The 18,259-nt window shown below is 35.7% G+C and overlaps 1 protein-coding gene across 1 annotated transcript; it reads right to left on the bottom strand.

Moving 5' to 3' along the window:
• Window positions 1-3,593: 3,593 nt before the first annotated feature.
• Window positions 3,594-9,801, bottom strand: LOC139739795 (V-type proton ATPase subunit e 2-like). The gene is made up of 4 exons (XM_071650389.1): window positions 9,639-9,801; window positions 6,758-6,805; window positions 5,302-5,392; window positions 3,594-3,718 (listed from the first exon to the last, which is right to left on the bottom strand). The coding sequence occupies exons 1-4, from the start codon at window positions 9,734-9,736 to the stop codon at window positions 3,707-3,709; spliced, it is 249 nt and encodes an 82-aa protein (XP_071506490.1). The 5' UTR covers window positions 9,737-9,801; the 3' UTR covers window positions 3,594-3,706.
• Between the last annotated feature and the right edge of the window lie 8,458 nt (window positions 9,802-18,259).

The raw sequence follows: 18,259 nt of genomic DNA, 5'->3' as shown, positions 1-18,259 counted from the left end.
GGCAACCTTGTTTTGATGGGGTTTCCTTGTATAACGCTATACAACTCACCCACTTTGGGCACAGTCAAACATGAGGGTTATGAAACTGGTTAAAATGCTACATACAGTATTGGGATTGTGATGACTGTGCATGCCCCACCACAAGGGGCAGGGTATACACACTACATGTAATTACCAAAACAAAAGTGGATGTTTCAAAGGTCACAAAGTTTCTTCGGGTTTTCGACCAGTGTTACCCGCAGAGAAAATTCAAATTAGGTCTTTGCTATTGTAAATGCCTTTTAATCTTTTAAGAAACTGTTACTGAGCCTACTTGTAATTCCTAGTTTCTTGAATCCGTACATTCACCAACCCTTAATGTGCTGTGAGAAAGAGAATGTGCTGTATTTATGTGAATAAAACAATGTATTAATAATACACATATTGCTATCATTTCTTTTTTTCTCGCTGCAATATCTTCAGGTGGTTGTGATGTTGTGAAAGTAAAACAGCATGGTAAAGTTTGGATAGTAAAAGAGAAATGTGTATGAAGTGCCACAGCATAATGTCATAAGCCATGTTATGGTAATATTTCTTGCTGCAGTTTCTTCAGATAGCTTGTGATGTTGTGAAAGTGAAACTGCATGGTGAAGTTTGGATAGTGAAAGAAAAATGTGTACAAAGTGCCACAACGTAATGTCGTAAGCCTTGCTATGGAAATGATAATTTGTATTTGTATGGAATAGTGATTGTAATAGAATGGATGCTGACGATGGATGATAATTAATATATTTTATCGTTATTTTCATTCAAAGTACATGCATTACTCTCATCATCATCATCAGCATCTCCATCTAACATTCAAACCAACTTGGCTGCTTTTATAGGAGTACATGTCTTGCATACACAGCATCCATGCTTGTTATCAATGGAAATATAGAAGAGGCGCATGTATTGTTCTGAGTAAACATGAAATTTTGTAGATTATCAACTACAGTGTATGTAAAATTTCAATAGTAAATAACATCATCACACTCACGATACATTGTCCCAAATTACCACATTGCAGTTACTATCTTTCAGAGCAGATTTACTCTATAACCAATTTTCTCTCTCTTGAAGGGGGGGGGGGGGGGGGGGGGGTAATACTTGCTTTAGTTCTGCTTTCCTCAGTATTGTTCACCATCAAATTGATATAAAGTCATACTCAATATTCCAAACAAATCTTTCATCAGAACCACACACAGGTTGTTATGCCAAGCACATGTGGGTATACTTGTAAATATGAGGATGATTGGAACAATAGCAAAAATCAACAAGATTTGTAAGTACATACATCCAATTACTATCAAGGGGCTACTGCAGTAAAGCACAAAAACTTGTAGTTTTTGATAATACATGTATATAACTTTTATTTACCATATACAAAACATTCATGTACATAATTAACTATAACATGATAACTCACAACTGATTTTAGACATTTGATAGAGGAATATATCACACAAATATCTATTACTGGATTTTGTAATTTCATGTAATGTCTACCATAGGATCATTCTAAATCTAAATCGTGTTAACACACCAACTATTAAATCTTTGGGATGTGTCTCAAAAATATGAAAGATGTCACAAAAATGCACACTATCAGTTGAAGGGATTTCTACTTAAAATGACAAACATAGAAGCGTCCATGCATAGAAAAGAGATGGGGCAACAAATGGAGGACTAGCCTCTTGACAAGGCCTCGTGTCTGAGATGTTTTTCTTCCACACTGTGGCATGTACCTGAACGAGACCATATAACCACTCATGAGACAAACGCCTAAGTCATGAAGCTTAAGCTATAGCATAAACTGTGTCTAACAGCACCAGTTCACACGTTAAACCTCACCATCACTGCCCTCCTCATGGCAAGCTAGTCTCTTCATAAACTTTGTCCATGCTGTGTAGAATAAAATCGTCTGCCTTGAGGCTTTGTCAAAAGGACGATGCCAGGCTTCCCTTGCACCACTCGAATGGAGTGAGCGGATATCAGGAGGTTGGGCAATCAAAATTTTAGTTGCATTTTTTTTTCAACATGTGTGTTCTCTTATTGTAAACAAACTGTGGCTGTGTCCTCTATTTCACAACATGATACCTCTCGTGTTTGATGGTCAGCATGTGGTAAGACCAATCCAAAGTAGTAAGATTCATCAAAGTCGATCAGTGGTATGATTTCCTATGATGTGATGAACCACCATGAATAACTTACAGAATGACAGTTTTGGCAAAAACACAAGGGGGAAAAAGAAATCACAGAACTCATTAAACATTGAACATCAGTACTGAATATTGTCACCATTTTTGGGCAGTTTACTGCCATACGATGATGGAAGGACAAGACAATATTGAGATATACATATATATTACTAAAACATGCAATAAACTCTGTCCAAATAGAATCTTTCAAAACTTCACAAAGACTGCTACATGTACCACGACTAACAGCAAAGTAAAACAGAAGGGAGGGTATTAAGGAAAGCAAAGAGAAAATGTTAGCATCATCACACTACTCCCACAACCATATCAATCAAACTCAATAGTATTTTTCTAGCAACCACTGTATGCCATCTGGTTTACCCCATCAATGGTGTGGGATGATAGATCAATGAGATTAGGTGAGTTTACATCAAATTTGTCATGCATTCTTCAAAAGATGAGAAGCACAGAAGAGTAACTTGTAAAAAAAAAGTAAACCAATGACATGTTCCCTCCTATTCTCATTTTAGAGTGCTGTACTCAATCTGGGGCGTGTCAGAAGGCCCATAAACACTCACAAAATTCCTATAACAGCTTCTAATGTACTTCTCCTGAGTGAAACAATGAAGCCTTGTAATATATGATAACAACATATCAAGCAAATAATGCCATAAACTCAATTCCAATTCATCATGTTACATCATTGCACCAAACATTTATAGAATGTTAATAAAAAAATAAAACCAACATGAAGTATACCAGAAATTCCAGTCAATAAAATGTTCATATGCCACAACTTGTGGAATAAAGGTACGACAAACAGAAATTGAGGAGCAGTGAAATGATGAATAAACAAACAAAAGGGTGTTTCAGAAATTAGGAGGGGGAAAGTATCACTAATTAATAATAATGTTGTAAATATACACTAAGCAGATATATCTCTACCAGGATATATCGATAAGAGGAAGAGTCCATTAGTGTGATGGTTGCAGCAGCTGAACATACAAAAGTGGATATGACATCTGAAGAAACCAGGTAATCATTTCCTTTTCATGGAAAGGGTTGGGGGGAATGAAATTTAGTGTGACAGCTTAGAACATTTAACACTATGGAGAACCACATGGGCAATGATTTATATACAAGATTGTAGTGGGTTTTGGGTGTTTTTTTTTTCTCTCTCTCTCTCTCCTAGAACTCCTCAAACACGTCCACAGATAATCAGCTGGCTTGTCCTGGATTAAACGGCAAATCTTCATATGACGACGGCAAGGAATGGAAAGTAAAACATAGGGGAGAAATGACTCCAAGGATCTGCCGTTTAAATGGGGTGGGGGTGGGTTTGAAGATGACACAAGAGGCTTGCTGAAAATGTGACTCCATCTGAGTTGTGGTAAATATCCAAGGGAGGTCTCTGTGTGTGTGTGTGGACAGTTGCTGCCAGCTGGCGCGTTGATGTGGGGGCATTTCTACTCCTACTTCTTGTGTCCTCATGGTTGTCCCTGCAGGAAAGAGAGGGATAGGTTGACCCATCATGACGATAATACCTCAGGATAACCTCACAAACACTTATTTCATTGGACACATCTAAAGCCACCGTATAACCCCCCCCCCCAAAAAAAAAAAAAAAAAAAAATGTGTTTTCTTTCCAAACTTAACAATTGGAAGATAACACCCCTCAAAAGAGATAAGCTGCCTTCAAATTTATAATGATGATGAGAATAGGCATAAAAAGTAGCTTTAATAATATTACAGCTACAGTGTACTGATCATTATCATTACAAAATTAGAATACATTATGATGCTGACATGACTGGATTTTGTGATGATCAAAGTATGTCTGCTAACTGCAATGAATTATCAATAGAATACAAATACAAAAGTGTATTGTCATATTTTTCTGGTAGCATTCAATCAAAAAGGCTCAAACTCATAAAAGACATCACAAAGACTTTCATGTGAAGGTAGATTTGGGTAGACCTACAACACTTGAAATGCCTCTTGAAACCATTATACCACTAACAAACACACAAATACGTTTGCAAAAATGGATCGGCATTATGTCAAATCACAAGCAATAGCTTCCTTTTCCATATGACTGGCAATGAAGGTACACGAATAAAAACAATACTAAAATAAGAGCAACTGAATGCTCACAAAAACATTCGGGCCCAATGAATCAGTGTGCAGGAAGCGATACTGTATCTGCAAACTTAGTCCTCTGCCTACCACAGGAAGTTACACTACTCTGTAGTATACAACTTCCTGTTAGATTTGACTGTACAAACTCAAACACTCATATCTAGACACACTCCAGATTTCATTCATCTAACTTGTCATACTTCCACACAACCAGAACTGATTATATTGACTACAGTGACATATGTACACAAAATTAATCTCACTCCAGAATGAATTGAATTACATAGGTTCAACCAGTATTTCTAATATCTGTGGATGAACCAGTTAAGTGGGGTTGACAGATTGTGCTTAAAATCAAAGAATACAAGCACATGCATACAAAGCACCTGCTTCAAATTCAGCAAATACTGAAAAACATAGATCTGAAGATACATGCGTAAGAAATGATAATGCACTTTCTTTTCTTAAAGATGTAACAGCCGGTATTTTCAAGTCAGAGCATTTTATTCCCCCTGAGACAAGTACATGCAAAGGTCTGGTTTCTCTGTATCATTTCCTATGGTGCATGAATGGTGCTAGACTACATCCAGTCATAAAATCACATATCAATCTGAAGAATTCAACAATCAGGGATTAAAAAAGAGATTAATTCACAATTTCCATCCTTATTTGATTAAAATCCACATTGGCAGCTACAAAACTGAAAACAGGAACTGACAGATTATTGACCTCTACATAATAAGATTGTCACACATCATAAAGGTAAAGGTCAGGCAATGATGTGCATTGCACACCTGTGTCATGCAATAAAAACAACAAAAATCTGTGGCTGATAATTAATGTCTTTTGTTTTGTTTCTATTCCATGCAAAGTGAACAAATAATATTATGTTATAAACACTGTAATGAGGTTAAAAAAAAAAAAAGCAAGGCTGTGAACCTACCTCCCACTCCCATTTGATGGCTTTGATCACCTTTGTTTCTAATTCAGGTCCAATTAAGGGGTTCAATTGCATGAGGAATGTGCATAACCACCTGTAAAAAAAAAAAAAAAAAATCAACATGATCTTACACATATCAAATTGTTGAATGTCAACATTTCACACTTTACACATACATGTACAATCTTAAAGGGATGGTACAATATTGGTTGAGGTGAGGATTCAGCTTTTAACTTTTTGTGAGATACTCAACGACAAATCACTTAATGACATGTTAGAGAGCATACCATTACAAGAGGAATTCAAAGTTTATTTGATGAAAATCAATTTTGAAATGGCTGAGATATCCAAAAACAAAGTAAAACAAAGCGCTCCTAATAGAAGATTGGTCTGGCTTTTTATTAGGACTGCTTTGTTTTAGATATCTCAGCCATTTCAAAACCAATTTTCATCACATAAACTCTGAATTTCTTTTAGAATTATATTAATGTTCATTCACATTTCATAAAAGGTTTCTCATTATGTAAAAAAATCATCATCAAAAAACACTGGAAACTGGAAGCCCAATTTTAACCGAAACTGAACCATTCCTTTATCATGACCATAAAATTCAATTCTGTGAGCAACACATACTGTACATACAGGTATATAGCATACGGTGTGTTATCATTATTCTTAGTACAAGAATGCTGCTGTCGTGTGGAAACCTACAATGACAATGTTCTACATACAAATGCAGGCCCATTCCTCTTTTTCTAATCTCCTGTTAGTCTACTAAGACAGTGGGATAAACAACAATCATGTCATTGACTTGCAATTTGCTTATTTTTACATTTACTTCCAGCAGTTGTTAGAAATGCTGAAAACTCTTTTGATTTGTGTGTCACATTGGTCTCAAGCAAGAAATATTGCCACATACAATTGTAGGCAGCTAACTGCTATTACTCATTTTAATATTTAATCACAAAATGCCCACATCAGGAACATTGGCCCAAAATCACAAAGGTAGATTAAATTCATTCCATATATTACTAGTATGCTAATAATTTGGTCTGTGTCAACGTGCATCAAAAGTTGCGTATACATTGTACAGGTAGACAGACATCCATCAATGAATACATACTGATATGTCTTACTATTATGGGCATGTCAAAAAGGTACACTCGTTTTGGGCTTGGTTTTGTTTTTGTTTTTGTTTTAGAACACAGACTAAATAAAAACCATGTAATTCATGCCAACATGTTTAACATGTAGGTCATGGGTCTGCAAAGTACATACATGTATGTCTGAGAGTAGTTGTACTATCCATGTAAGTTTAGTTCAGTTTCGTTTAGTGTTTGATGTGCATCATGGGTTGAATAGTGCGGTTAGTAGTGGATATCGCGTACACCCAATGCCACAGTAGTATGTGGCAGGCATTGTCTGCGATTGTCCGTTTTATCCATTTTTCTATACTTACAATAAGTAACAGCAGACGGCGGTCATCACCAACATAGTCTGGATGATTCTGGGAAAATAAAATAAGCAAATTTGATATGAAAAATCATTCCTCGTCAACTGCATGTCATATATAGGTGTGTAGACTTCTAAAAGAATTTCATATGTAGGTATCCCCACTCACGAGTCAAGAGTCAATTAAATAAAACCACTGACTTAGTTAAACCCCAACCTTTTCAGTTTTAACTCAATTCTTGCGCATGGTATTGGTAAATCTGGCTAACAAGCATTTACATTTAGTAAATTTCCTCATCTAATGGGAGTAATAATGTGCATAGGATGCTTTCTTCTTTCAATTTTTGTGGGGTGCATTGGAACTCTGGGGGGCACTGGCCTCATTTTCATACTCACCGTGCGTGCTCTGTAAAACATTGCCATTGGTGTAACCGTTAAAGAAAATGGCATTCTCATACACTGTACCTTGCAGCTAATGCAGGTATTGCTGAATGCAGAGCCCTGGTAATGTAGTTCATCCATTTGTCACCATGACAATGATTTCAACATTAAATTTAAACGAGACATGAAAACTCGTCACATTGAGGACGAGTTAGGTGATACGCTTGTGGTCATCAGATGACGGTCATCTGTGATGGACAAGAAAAGAATGTGATATAGGCACCTTGAAGTTATATTGAGCGTGCATGCGAAACCGTTTCTGTAACCACTCGGCCACGGGTCATCCACGGAAATGGTAAGACAAAAAAAAAACAACAACAATGTATAGATGTAACAGGGGGAAAGTCAATGCCCACTCAACTAACGTGGCCGTGTGAACATCTATTGCATTGCTAGACGGAAAAGCGGCCTTATAACGACTGAGGTCGCTATGCCATTTCTGGCAACTTGGGAAAAATACGTCCCGCAGACATCAAACCTATAATCGGCTGGTTTTGATACCTTGCCTTTAATCACAATTTTCAGTGTAATGACGTCATCAAATTACAAAACAATGACATCGTCTTGAAAGACAATTGTTCAAAGTACAACACCTCAGTCGTCGTCATTACATACTATGATCGGTTTGACAAAGTCAACCTGGAAAATTTTGCTGCAGTCGAAGCAATGTGGTCTCCAACACACAAAAAAGAGGGATATGGCGTGTGTGTGTGTCTGTGTCTGTGTATAGGTGCGTTTATATACGAACGTGATTTCTACATGGACGAATATGTAATACAAAATTGAAGAAAAAAAAGTAAAATAGCTAAGTATTTTGTTTCGCGATCTTGTGGGGTTCGAACCCGCAACCTCAAGTCTCTGAGACGTCGCCTTTATCCACTCGGCCATACGTCTCGACGAGAAAATATGGGGAAAGTAAACTTATGTATGTGAAAGATACATGAGGAATCGTTTTGTCCACATTCCATTTTCATTTTCAGTTTTAAACTGCAAAATTGTCAATCTGATGAGAAGATTTCAAAGAATAAAATGCATGATTACTGCAGCTTATTGTCTCAGCTACAACATACTAAAGTTTCAGAGGAAATGGAGCAAAATCAGCTGAGATAAAGGTGCTTAAACGTTGTCAAGTCAATGCATGGTTTTTAAAAAAATCACCTCCCATAGACATAACACGTAAACTTGTCCGATTTTGTGTCTTTACTTTTAATCACAATTTAAAGTATGATGACGTCATCAAATTTTAAAACCATGACATGGACTTGAAAGGCAAATGTTCAAAGCAAAACATATCTGAATTTGGGGTAATATTAAGCTTAAACAATAGAGATACGAGCAAATGAATGTCAGAAACAGTACCTCAAAAAAAATTAATTCCACTTTTTTGATTTCAGATGATGATATGATGACGTCATGAGTTTTCCTGGCAATATCGGTACTTGAAACGTTATTTCCAATTCATATGCTTTTGTAATATGCAAGAGAAATATAGGGTCAATGGACGATTTAAAGAGCTATGGCGAAATAAACAGACATGTTTTTTCACTATATTTGCAGAAAGACGCGCGCGCGGAATTTCAACTTTGACGCCAGTGCATTCCTTTGTTATAGGTCAAAATCGATCGGAAATCAATGAATATTGTTACTCAAAGTATCAGAAATCCAAATTGGTCAAAAAATTGCATTTTCATGTTAGTTACGCCCTCTGCGCGTGAAATTGCGCGGACGGACGCACACGCGAGAAAATGTTTGAAACGCTTAAAATTGTCTGAAACTTCGAGATTTCCCATTGGGAAGTCGTTTTGAGCCTTTTAAAATTTTGACGCGCGCAAACGCGCGCGTAATGATGACCTGGGTAACTAGCGTTAAAATGTAAGATAGAGCGTGACCTGAACTTTATGTCCACCGAAAATGATACAGAAATGATATCTAGTTATGAAGTTATGATCGATCATGTGACAAGGTCCGAAAATCACAAAATGGCGCCTAGATGACGTCATAGATATGTTACTGTCATGAAAACCTTATTGTGGCTAGATATTGTTATGAGACATGTTGACTGAAAATGTCATGTTATTCCGTAATGTCATTGTTGAGATATTGACGACACAAAATGTGGCAGAAAGAAAGAAGAATTAAAAAAAAGAGAAATTTTGACAATCACAATAGGTGATACGCTGATAGCGTATCACCTAATAATTTGATTCTGTAGAGAACATCTGGGCTTCCAACATATTCAAGCATCGAACTGAAGAGCATTCCACAAACACAAGGTAATCAGTCCAGGGAGTCATTAGACAACCTAGTCTACTACACACTGTATTTTCACTAACTATTCAATTCAGCAGATTTGTGCAGTGCACTCCCCCATTTGATCACTACACTACACACTGTCACTGTCACTGTCAATGACAATGGATCACCAACTCGTCTGTTTTAATACCTACCCTCTGTTTGGACCTTTCGGTATAAAAAATGGTATGATTATACCGACAATGCCCCAGAAGCCAGTCAACACAATCACTGTTATCCACGCTGCCGCCATTTTCAGGGATTTGATTGAAATCTTGCTGCTCTCCTACACCTGCAATATGTGGGCCTCACAGCTCAAGACAGTCGACTTCGCTGAACGAGTGGACACTACTGGTTCCATACGCGTAATAGACACTGCATATGAATGACGAACTCCTGTGTACTATGTACCGAGTACAGTTGCAGTGTATTTCACGTCATGTGATACATGTACTGGCTTAGTCTTTTGTAAGTAATACATTTATTATTCTTTTTCCCTTTACATGAATTTCATATCATTTTACAGTATATCTGTACTAATTTTACTGTTTTAATATATATTAACTTATTTCTTAAAATTAAATTTAAAATTTTGTGCATGAAATCTGAAAAAACGGGGGATTAAATATATTCTATTGCTTCTTCAGCATGTGACAAGGCTACTGAATCGCCGTTCTCGGCGTAAATACTCGTACTCGTACTAAATTCTGAGTGATAACAACTTCCGAACTCCGCGTCGAAAAAAAGGAGGCGTTATAAATTACAAGTACTATATTATCATAGAATAATTATATGGAGAGTTTTATTGCAAAATTAGTTGAGCACCATTTTTAAACATTTTAAAGTACATGTACATGTATATGTCCATCGTCAGATAGAGCAAAATAAAATCCGGTAATGCTTCACTTGTAGGATAACAATTAGGAACATTCTAGAAGTTAAAGAAGAAGTTAAACAAGAAGATGAAAATATCCCATATTTTCTTATTATTGTCTTCGTTTTTATTAGCTTTAATCACAAACATATCAACTTAACGAGAATGGAGTTAGCTCGTTTTACGATAAAACTCTTCATATATGTATATAGAATATCCCGTTTTTTTATTATTTTCTTCCGCTAGCAGCTTTGTAAAATAATAGCTCGTTTTACGAGAAAACTCTTCATGTATGTATCTATCTATATGTATATATATATATACATATATATATGTTAATGGTTAACACCAAATAAATCCAATAGACAAGAACAAAGCTAAAAAGTCTACAAAACAGCAGTGACAAACGCCAAATAGTAAAATCCAATAAAGAGCAACAAGGAAAGGGTGCAGTTACGATCTTACAAATTTTATTTGAAGAGGGAGACAAATTGAAGAAAATTCATACGTTAAAGTTGTTACTTGTTGCAATGGCAATGTTTTCTAATAGATCAACATCGACGAGTGATGAAGGTGGCACATCTAAAAATTATGTTGGTCACATGTGCTAAATTTCAAGTGAAGTGATAAAAATCTGAGGGACACATCCACAATATCATTGCATGAATCTTATTTTTAGAATGCCGTTGTAGCAACGCATCGTTCGACATTTACGAAAGATGATGTGAGGTGCTCAAAGTAATGTATATATAGATACTCTCACATGTATGATGTAGGCCAACCAAATTTCAAGTCAGACGCTCAGAAATTGAAGGAGTTGCTTAGCCTATTCTACCATGTATTTTTAAATGTAAATATGTCATTATATACCATTCACTATATAGCAACTCATTTAAACCCATTCAAATTTCGTTTGGCGCGGTGTATCTTAGCCTGTTATATCATACAAGCATTTGCTTCTTTCCCCAAGTTCATAGAATTTTGCTGCACTCCTATTTCTTTTCTTTGTATGATATTATGCAGTGTACCCGAGAGATGCTTGTTGTGTGATACCTTGTGCGATTTGGATATGAAATGCAGTGAGTGTTAATGACAAACTCAGTCTATGATTTAGTGTGGTGTAATTTCCATATTATATTATACAATTCTGTATAAAAAGGGATCGTATGCTTTTGGTTGAGGCCTAACTTCTGATTTCTGACATCTTTTTTTTTTGGAATAATGAGAAACCTCTTATAGAATATTAAAGAGCATGTAATTCCAAGAGGGATTCAATGTCTATTTGATGTATGGGTAAATTGGTTTTGAAATGGCTGAGATCCAAAACAGAGCAATCCTGATAAAAGGAGGGACCCACCTTTTTATTAGGATCGCTTTGTTTTACTTTGTTTAGGATGTCTCAACCATTCCAAAACTGATTTTCATCTGATAAACTTAGAATTCGTCTTAGAATGGTATGCTCTTTATTTTCACAAGTGGTTTCAAGTGGTATCTCACAACAAAATTAAAAGCTCAAAATTCATCTCCACCAATGGTATACCATCCCTTTTTAGATGGAGGCCATGAGGCACTCTGCATACTTTCAAATTAATCAAGTGTTTCTGGTGATGCATGAACACCCGCCTTTAATTTGTGTGCGATGCGCATGATGGATTATGATGGAGGACACTAGCCCATTTTAGATCGTGCTGATGCAATAAAATTCTGTTACTGGTCATTATTCTAGAAAGACCTTATTGACCATCCTTTGGGCTTACCTTTTGATGTTGATGCAGTTGTTGTTGTTGTTTTTAGACATAATCTTCTTCGTAAAACTCTACAATGCATGTCATGTATTTGTAAGCATGAGATACACACGATTCCACCTTCGATGTACAGAAATAAAAAAAGGTTTGCCAATTTTGGACTTCCATTGGACTTAATACTGAAAGCAATTTTCTTGATTGCACATTAATGTATTGTCTCAAAACAATCTTTCTCATTTACCTTCTTCCTTATATAAGTGAAGGAGTGTAGTGCAATGTTAGTTACTCTCTCTCCTTCTCTCTCTCTCTCTCTCTCTCTCTCTCTCTCACTCTCTCACTAATTACCCAGATTCCAGGGATAAACTGCAATTTCGCATTTCAAAGAATTGAGTTTGTTATCTTCCTTTTCATAACTTTATTGTTAAAATGTGAAAGAAAAAACAAACAAACAACAGGAAATATGACACAATTTTGCAATGTCAGACGTTCATTAATTTCACAGATTGAATTTGCAGTCATATATACATGACTATTTATACACCCACCACCTTGGAAAGATGGTGTTTGCAAAACTACAGATATACACACAAGCATCTCGCTTTTTTTTTTCTCCCTAAAACAAATCATGTATAAATGTGTGTGTGTATGCAGGGAGGTGCTACCTGCAGCTTCAGAGTGTCCAACTATATGAGTTTAATGATTTTGCTCCAAATTCAAAAGCGAGGGAAAGAGAAGTAGCGGACGAAATGTATACATTCATTGCATTACACCATGGACGACGAAGCAAGCAACAGACATCCGGTCTGAGAAGACACAATGGTCAATGATGGTCCCGAGTTATCCAACAGTGCATTATGTGAAAATTGTGTATAGCGCCCTCACACATGTCGAATCAACATAGGCCAGTTCACAGTTCCACTTTGCGCATGAGCAGAAAAAAAGGTGTTTGTATAATCATGAATAGCCGTTTTTAATTTCACTGAGATAAGTATCCTCGACGTTGTGATTATTCATGTTATCCCTAATAATGATGCTTGCTAGCACATCCACCTGACAGCAAGCCTGCTGTTTGGCACTACTATTAAAAGCCATTATATAGATCGAATATGTGCATGAGCAGAAGAAGGGTAATTTCCTTCAATAGGCATGTTGATTTAGATTCACTGAGCTACGTAATTATTATTCATGTATTAGTAATCCAAAATTTAGTGTTTGCTAGTACATCCACCTGACACCAACAAAGTGTTCATTAAAACCTAGAATTTGGCGGTAGGTAATAGAAACAGTTTTTTTTTTCTTTTTACTGCATACACTCTAAAAATCTAATAATGAAATGGTAAATCAATATTTTAAATGTTCTTACTCCCCCTTACCTTTTGTTATGTTATTTTCTTAACACCTAAAATGTTGGAATTACAAGTTCTTTATTTTCAGCTAAGAAAAAAATGAAAATGCAAGTCCAATATTTTGAGTGTTAAATCTAACATTTTGAGTGTTAATCTAACATTTACAAAATGTTCGATGAGCAACAACATTAATATTGGGGATTTACCATTTTTCATTTTTTAGAGTGTACAATGCATAGGAAATAGTACTTTCCCGATTGTTGATTGAGAGGCTTCTTTGGGCACCTGGGGGCATTTCATTAAGCTTTTTTTCTGACAAATAGGTCGGACAAATTTGCTCGTAGCCAATCAGATGCAAGGATTTTAGATAGTTATAACAGTTCATCAGAAAAATATCCGACCAAAACGCGGTCTCTGCAAATTAGTTCTTTGTTTTAACATGAATTCCATACATTGTTACGTAACCTTAATAACCTTACATGCGCTCAATATGTCTCTTTGAAACTATAGTGAAGTTCCTAACCAATGAGAGAGAGAGGTCATTTTCCGAAATGTGCACATGATCTAATTATGAGATGGTCTAACGAAAAACGTTGCATTCCATACAAAACAATGAAAAGGATTTTTTAATATCTTTGTTCAACAAATTTTTAAAACAATGTGCCACGAAACACGAAGGGAATGCAATGTACATAGAATTAATCATTTACAGTGATAGCTTTCAGTTACTTGTAGACAAACTGTATAATCAAGATGAAAACTTTAACAATGTATCATAACAAAACACAACACATAACAAACAAAGTGAGTACAAAAAATGAATCTTTTACAGTGATAACTTTCGGATACATATTATGTAGACAAACTAGATCAAGATGAAAAAAAAAGTTCTATCTTACCATAATCCCTGTATGCTTAAGTTATAAAAAAAATCTTCGAGTGATCCCTGAGGTCACTCTAAAATGAGTGAAAATGAACATTTTCACTCAAAATTCACTCCAATCTCACTCTAAATCCACTCTTTTTTTGAATTCACTCCTTTAAGAGTGAATATTTTCACTCGATTTTTTTAGAGAGGATCCCCCTTTCTCTGTCTCTCTCCAAGCTCTTTCTCTCTTTATTTGTGTGTCTCCTTGTTGTTTGCTTTTCTTCTTCAGATTATCTCGCAATATCGTCGCCATTCCCTACCAACAACAATGTCTGTTTTAGGGCATTTTTTATGGCTAACCCAAGAGGGGTTAGCAGGGGCTACGCTTCCCAGTTGGTTAAGACTCTTTGTTCTTTGTTTTGTGTGTGTGTGTGTGCGCGCGCGCGCGCGCGTGCATGTGTGCATGTCATGCTTTTTCAAATTGAGGTTTTCCTATATTCTGCTATCCCATCAGGTCACGTGGTGAAGTTGATCTATATAGAAGTGAGTGACAAATTACTACATTACAATATTTTTACAAATCAATTACCATACGGATCATCGGTCCATTGCTTAAGCCCAGCCTGAGTGACCTTGTGTGTGTGTGTTTATTTGATTAATGGTGTGTGGTTTTTGTTTTTCCGTCACAAGCTGATTGTAATTACGTCGAAAGTGCTCTAAGTTATGATTGATCCATAATCATATCATATTTTTGTCTTTGCAAATTACCGGGGTTTTTTCTTGTTTGTATGCTTGTATTTTGTTTTATCTGGCGTGTACCTTGCACATGATGTAAAACGTCCTAGACACCGAAATTTTAAATATGGTTTTTGGCGGTGTATTTTTTCATTCTGTACAATTTTTACTATTCATGGTCTTTTATTTTTCAGATATAAGTAGAAACAAGAAGTTTCTCATTTGAAAACTTTGTTGTTAAAATATATAACTTTATAAGTCAGTAGCAGAATTTGCAAAAAGTTTTACAATCGTTACATTATTTTATTACAGAATCTTAGCTTGAAAACGCATTCTGGAAAGTTAAAATCATTATTGTTATTTATAGTCAAAGTTGTTACATAGTCGATGTTATATTGTTATATAGCTGAATATTATATTTCTATATAGCTGAAATTTCTGCTGGCTTAAGAGGACTTTGTAGGAGATAACTTAGCTAACGTAATGGCTCGCTAATGCAGTGTCCCATGAAAATTCTTTAGTTTTATGCGTGTATTGAGAAAAAGTCTTGCAAAGGAGCAGTAAACTATGAAGAATGGGGTGTGGCAGGCTGCTGGTCCTCTTGGGTGATTTGCTGTATTGTTTGAAACAGGCGGAAGGCCTTTTTTGTCAGTTGGCATGCATTGTGAGTGCAACCTGGTATTTTGGAAGATAATAGAATACTTTTTATTCAGTAGTTTTTGTCCCCTAATGTATAGTCCCCGGTAATTGAGATTCTCCGCAGTTTTAAATACATATAGAGCGAATTGTGTTGATTGTGTTATATTGTGTGAGTATGTGGAGTTACGCCCAATTTAACGGAGACCATTTTGTATAATAGGGTTAGAAATTTAAAGGTGAAAACATGTGGGGTAATAATAATAATTTTTACATCTTTTGATAATTTGATAATATTTTTTTTTTATGAGACAGATTTGGCTGTAATTCCCGCAGTTCTCTGTTGATTTAGTCTATGATTAGTGAGTAAGACATCCTGTGTCTGCAGTTTTCATGAGAATATATATACATACATATATTTTTTTTTATTTGTTTTATTGAAAAATTATACAGAATCACAATATTTACAGCAATCAACTTGATTAGAATTACGTAATCACTGAACAACGTTGAGGAATTGTAAAAAAAGAACAAAAAAAGGCAGAACATTAAGTTACCATATACAAATCAGATCTTGTTCAAGAGCGATAATCCGAGATGGGGAAGGAGAATATAACAAACAAACAAGTAAACAATTTAATGAGTGACCAATTAGCAGTTTCATCCTCCCTTCCAACTGAAAAAGGTGTGTGCACTGCAAAGACTGGAGCAAGCCAAATCAGGGGGCGAGAAGATCCACCTTACCCAAACATAACTTGAACTTCCACACAAACTACACCTCCCTCCCCCCCCCCCCCCTCCACACACACACCCCACAAATCCTCATCCCAACACATATACACTCACACCCCCACACACATACCCTGTACATATAAATATAGATGTAGATCATCCCACCACCCGACCCGGCCCAATCCAGCCACAATGCACTCTGTAAGATGTCATGCAAACCCTACATCCGATGGTAAAGTTTAAAAACACTCATCAATTCACTGGAGTTCAGGTCACGTCAATGCCAAAGAAGGCTACCATCTCAGAAATCGCCCCTGAAGAACCAAAATCGACAACAAATGGCAGTGTTACTAGTACATTACAATGTATATTGTACTACATGTACTACATGCGACTACAAATAGATAACGCAATATGGCTTTCTACATACAAAAACACACAAACAAACAAAATATGGCACCAATAAGCATTCAATGTACTTGGTCTATTACAATGGCCTGAGGATTGCATGGAGGAGTTAAATCTCAAAACGCCATTTCTTGAAATGGGAAGTTAATTTATTTTTCTTTTTTGCTAAATAATATTCAATTTCCTTGTTTTTTAACAAAAGATTTGAATGCTACTGTATTGGGGAGTCTATTACCAAACTTGCAACTGTAGATATGATATTTCATTAACATAAATAAATATGAAACAAATTTATCATTACAAAATCCAAAAAGTTTCTCAAAATTGGTTACATTATTGATTGAACTGTTATACCGTGAAATTATGTCAAGGAGGTCCTGCCAAATTGGTGTAACCTTTTCACATTCACAGAATAAATGAACAATTGTTTCCTCCTTTTTATCACATAGGGAGCAGTTAGGAGATTCCTTCCGTTTAATCTTAAAAAAAAAATCATTCAATGCAATAGCTTTGTGGAAAATCTTAAAATAAAAAGATCTTAGTTTGGTATCAATAGTACAAAAAAAAATAGTATTGTGTACCTTTTCCCAATCCGTAGCTACTAGCACAGACAAAATTTCACTCCAAAATGCATATCTTTTTTTCGGGATGTGGGAACCGAGTAATAAGTTGTACGTACTTTTGGGGACTTTTTTAGTGTTCACTAGTTTATGAACAATTGTTTCATGAACTCCCACTATATCAGGATCGAAGTTCTTCATCCATTCTTCTGGTATATTCTTAATCAAAAAATTATATTTCCTCCTGTCTGTAACAGGGATACCAAAATCCAATATAATTTCTTCAAAAAGTTTATGGCCAGAAAGGGGTGGATTGAATAAATCAGATAAAATAAATATTTTTTTACGGTACCAAGATGGATAAAAAAAGAAAGGCTTAGATTTCGAACGAATGGATCTGTTATACCAAAGACCTTGACATGCACTTAACTCTGAAAATTTATTACCATAAAATTCAATAGTAGCTTCTTCTCTAAATAAGTACCAACTTCGTAATACTTCAGCTAATTGAGTATTACCAAGAGAATTTAAAACACTCTCGGGAGCATGGGATTTCCACAAAAGTTGAACGTCTTGATTAAAGCTTTCCAAAAAGGACAGCTCAGTACATTTCCATGAAGCATCAAAATCATCATCCAATAACCATCTTACCCACATCATCTTTTGGGCAGTTGCAAAAGAAAAGGGGTCCACCATTTTAAGACCTGCCTGAATATAACTACTGTATTACACATTACTTTTCTCTTTACTCTGTCTATACCTCCGTTCCAAATAAATTTAAAGAACAATTTATTCAACATTTTAAAAAAGGAAGAAGGCAATATAATGGAAAGAACGGAGAAGAGATATATTAGTTGGGGCAACACAAGGGT

The sequence above is a fragment of the Diadema antillarum genome, unplaced genomic scaffold, assembly GCF_040938485.1.
Source record: "Diadema antillarum isolate AM-2024a unplaced genomic scaffold, OU_Dant_1.0 seq00000819_RagTag, whole genome shotgun sequence".
NCBI classification, from domain to species: Eukaryota; Metazoa; Echinodermata; class Echinoidea; order Diadematoida; family Diadematidae; genus Diadema; species Diadema antillarum.
The sequence above is the reverse complement of the archived record's forward strand: the minus strand, read 5'-3'. Positions and strand labels throughout refer to the sequence as shown.

What these genes read in the sequence shown, in the direction of transcription:
- LOC139739795 (XM_071650389.1), bottom strand. Translation starts at nt 9,736, where the DNA reads ATGGCGGCAGCGTGGATAACAGTGATTGTGTTGACTGGCTTCTGGGGC. An exon ending in CCGAAAGGTCCAAACAGAGG is followed by an intron (nt 6,806 to 9,638) that starts GTAGGTATTAAA and finishes TTATTTTCCCAG; the next exon opens with AATCATCCAGACTATGTTGG. An exon ending in GCCGTCTGCTGTTACTTATT is followed by an intron (nt 5,393 to 6,757) that starts GTAAGTATAGAA and finishes TTTTTTTTACAG; the next exon opens with GTGGTTATGCACATTCCTCA.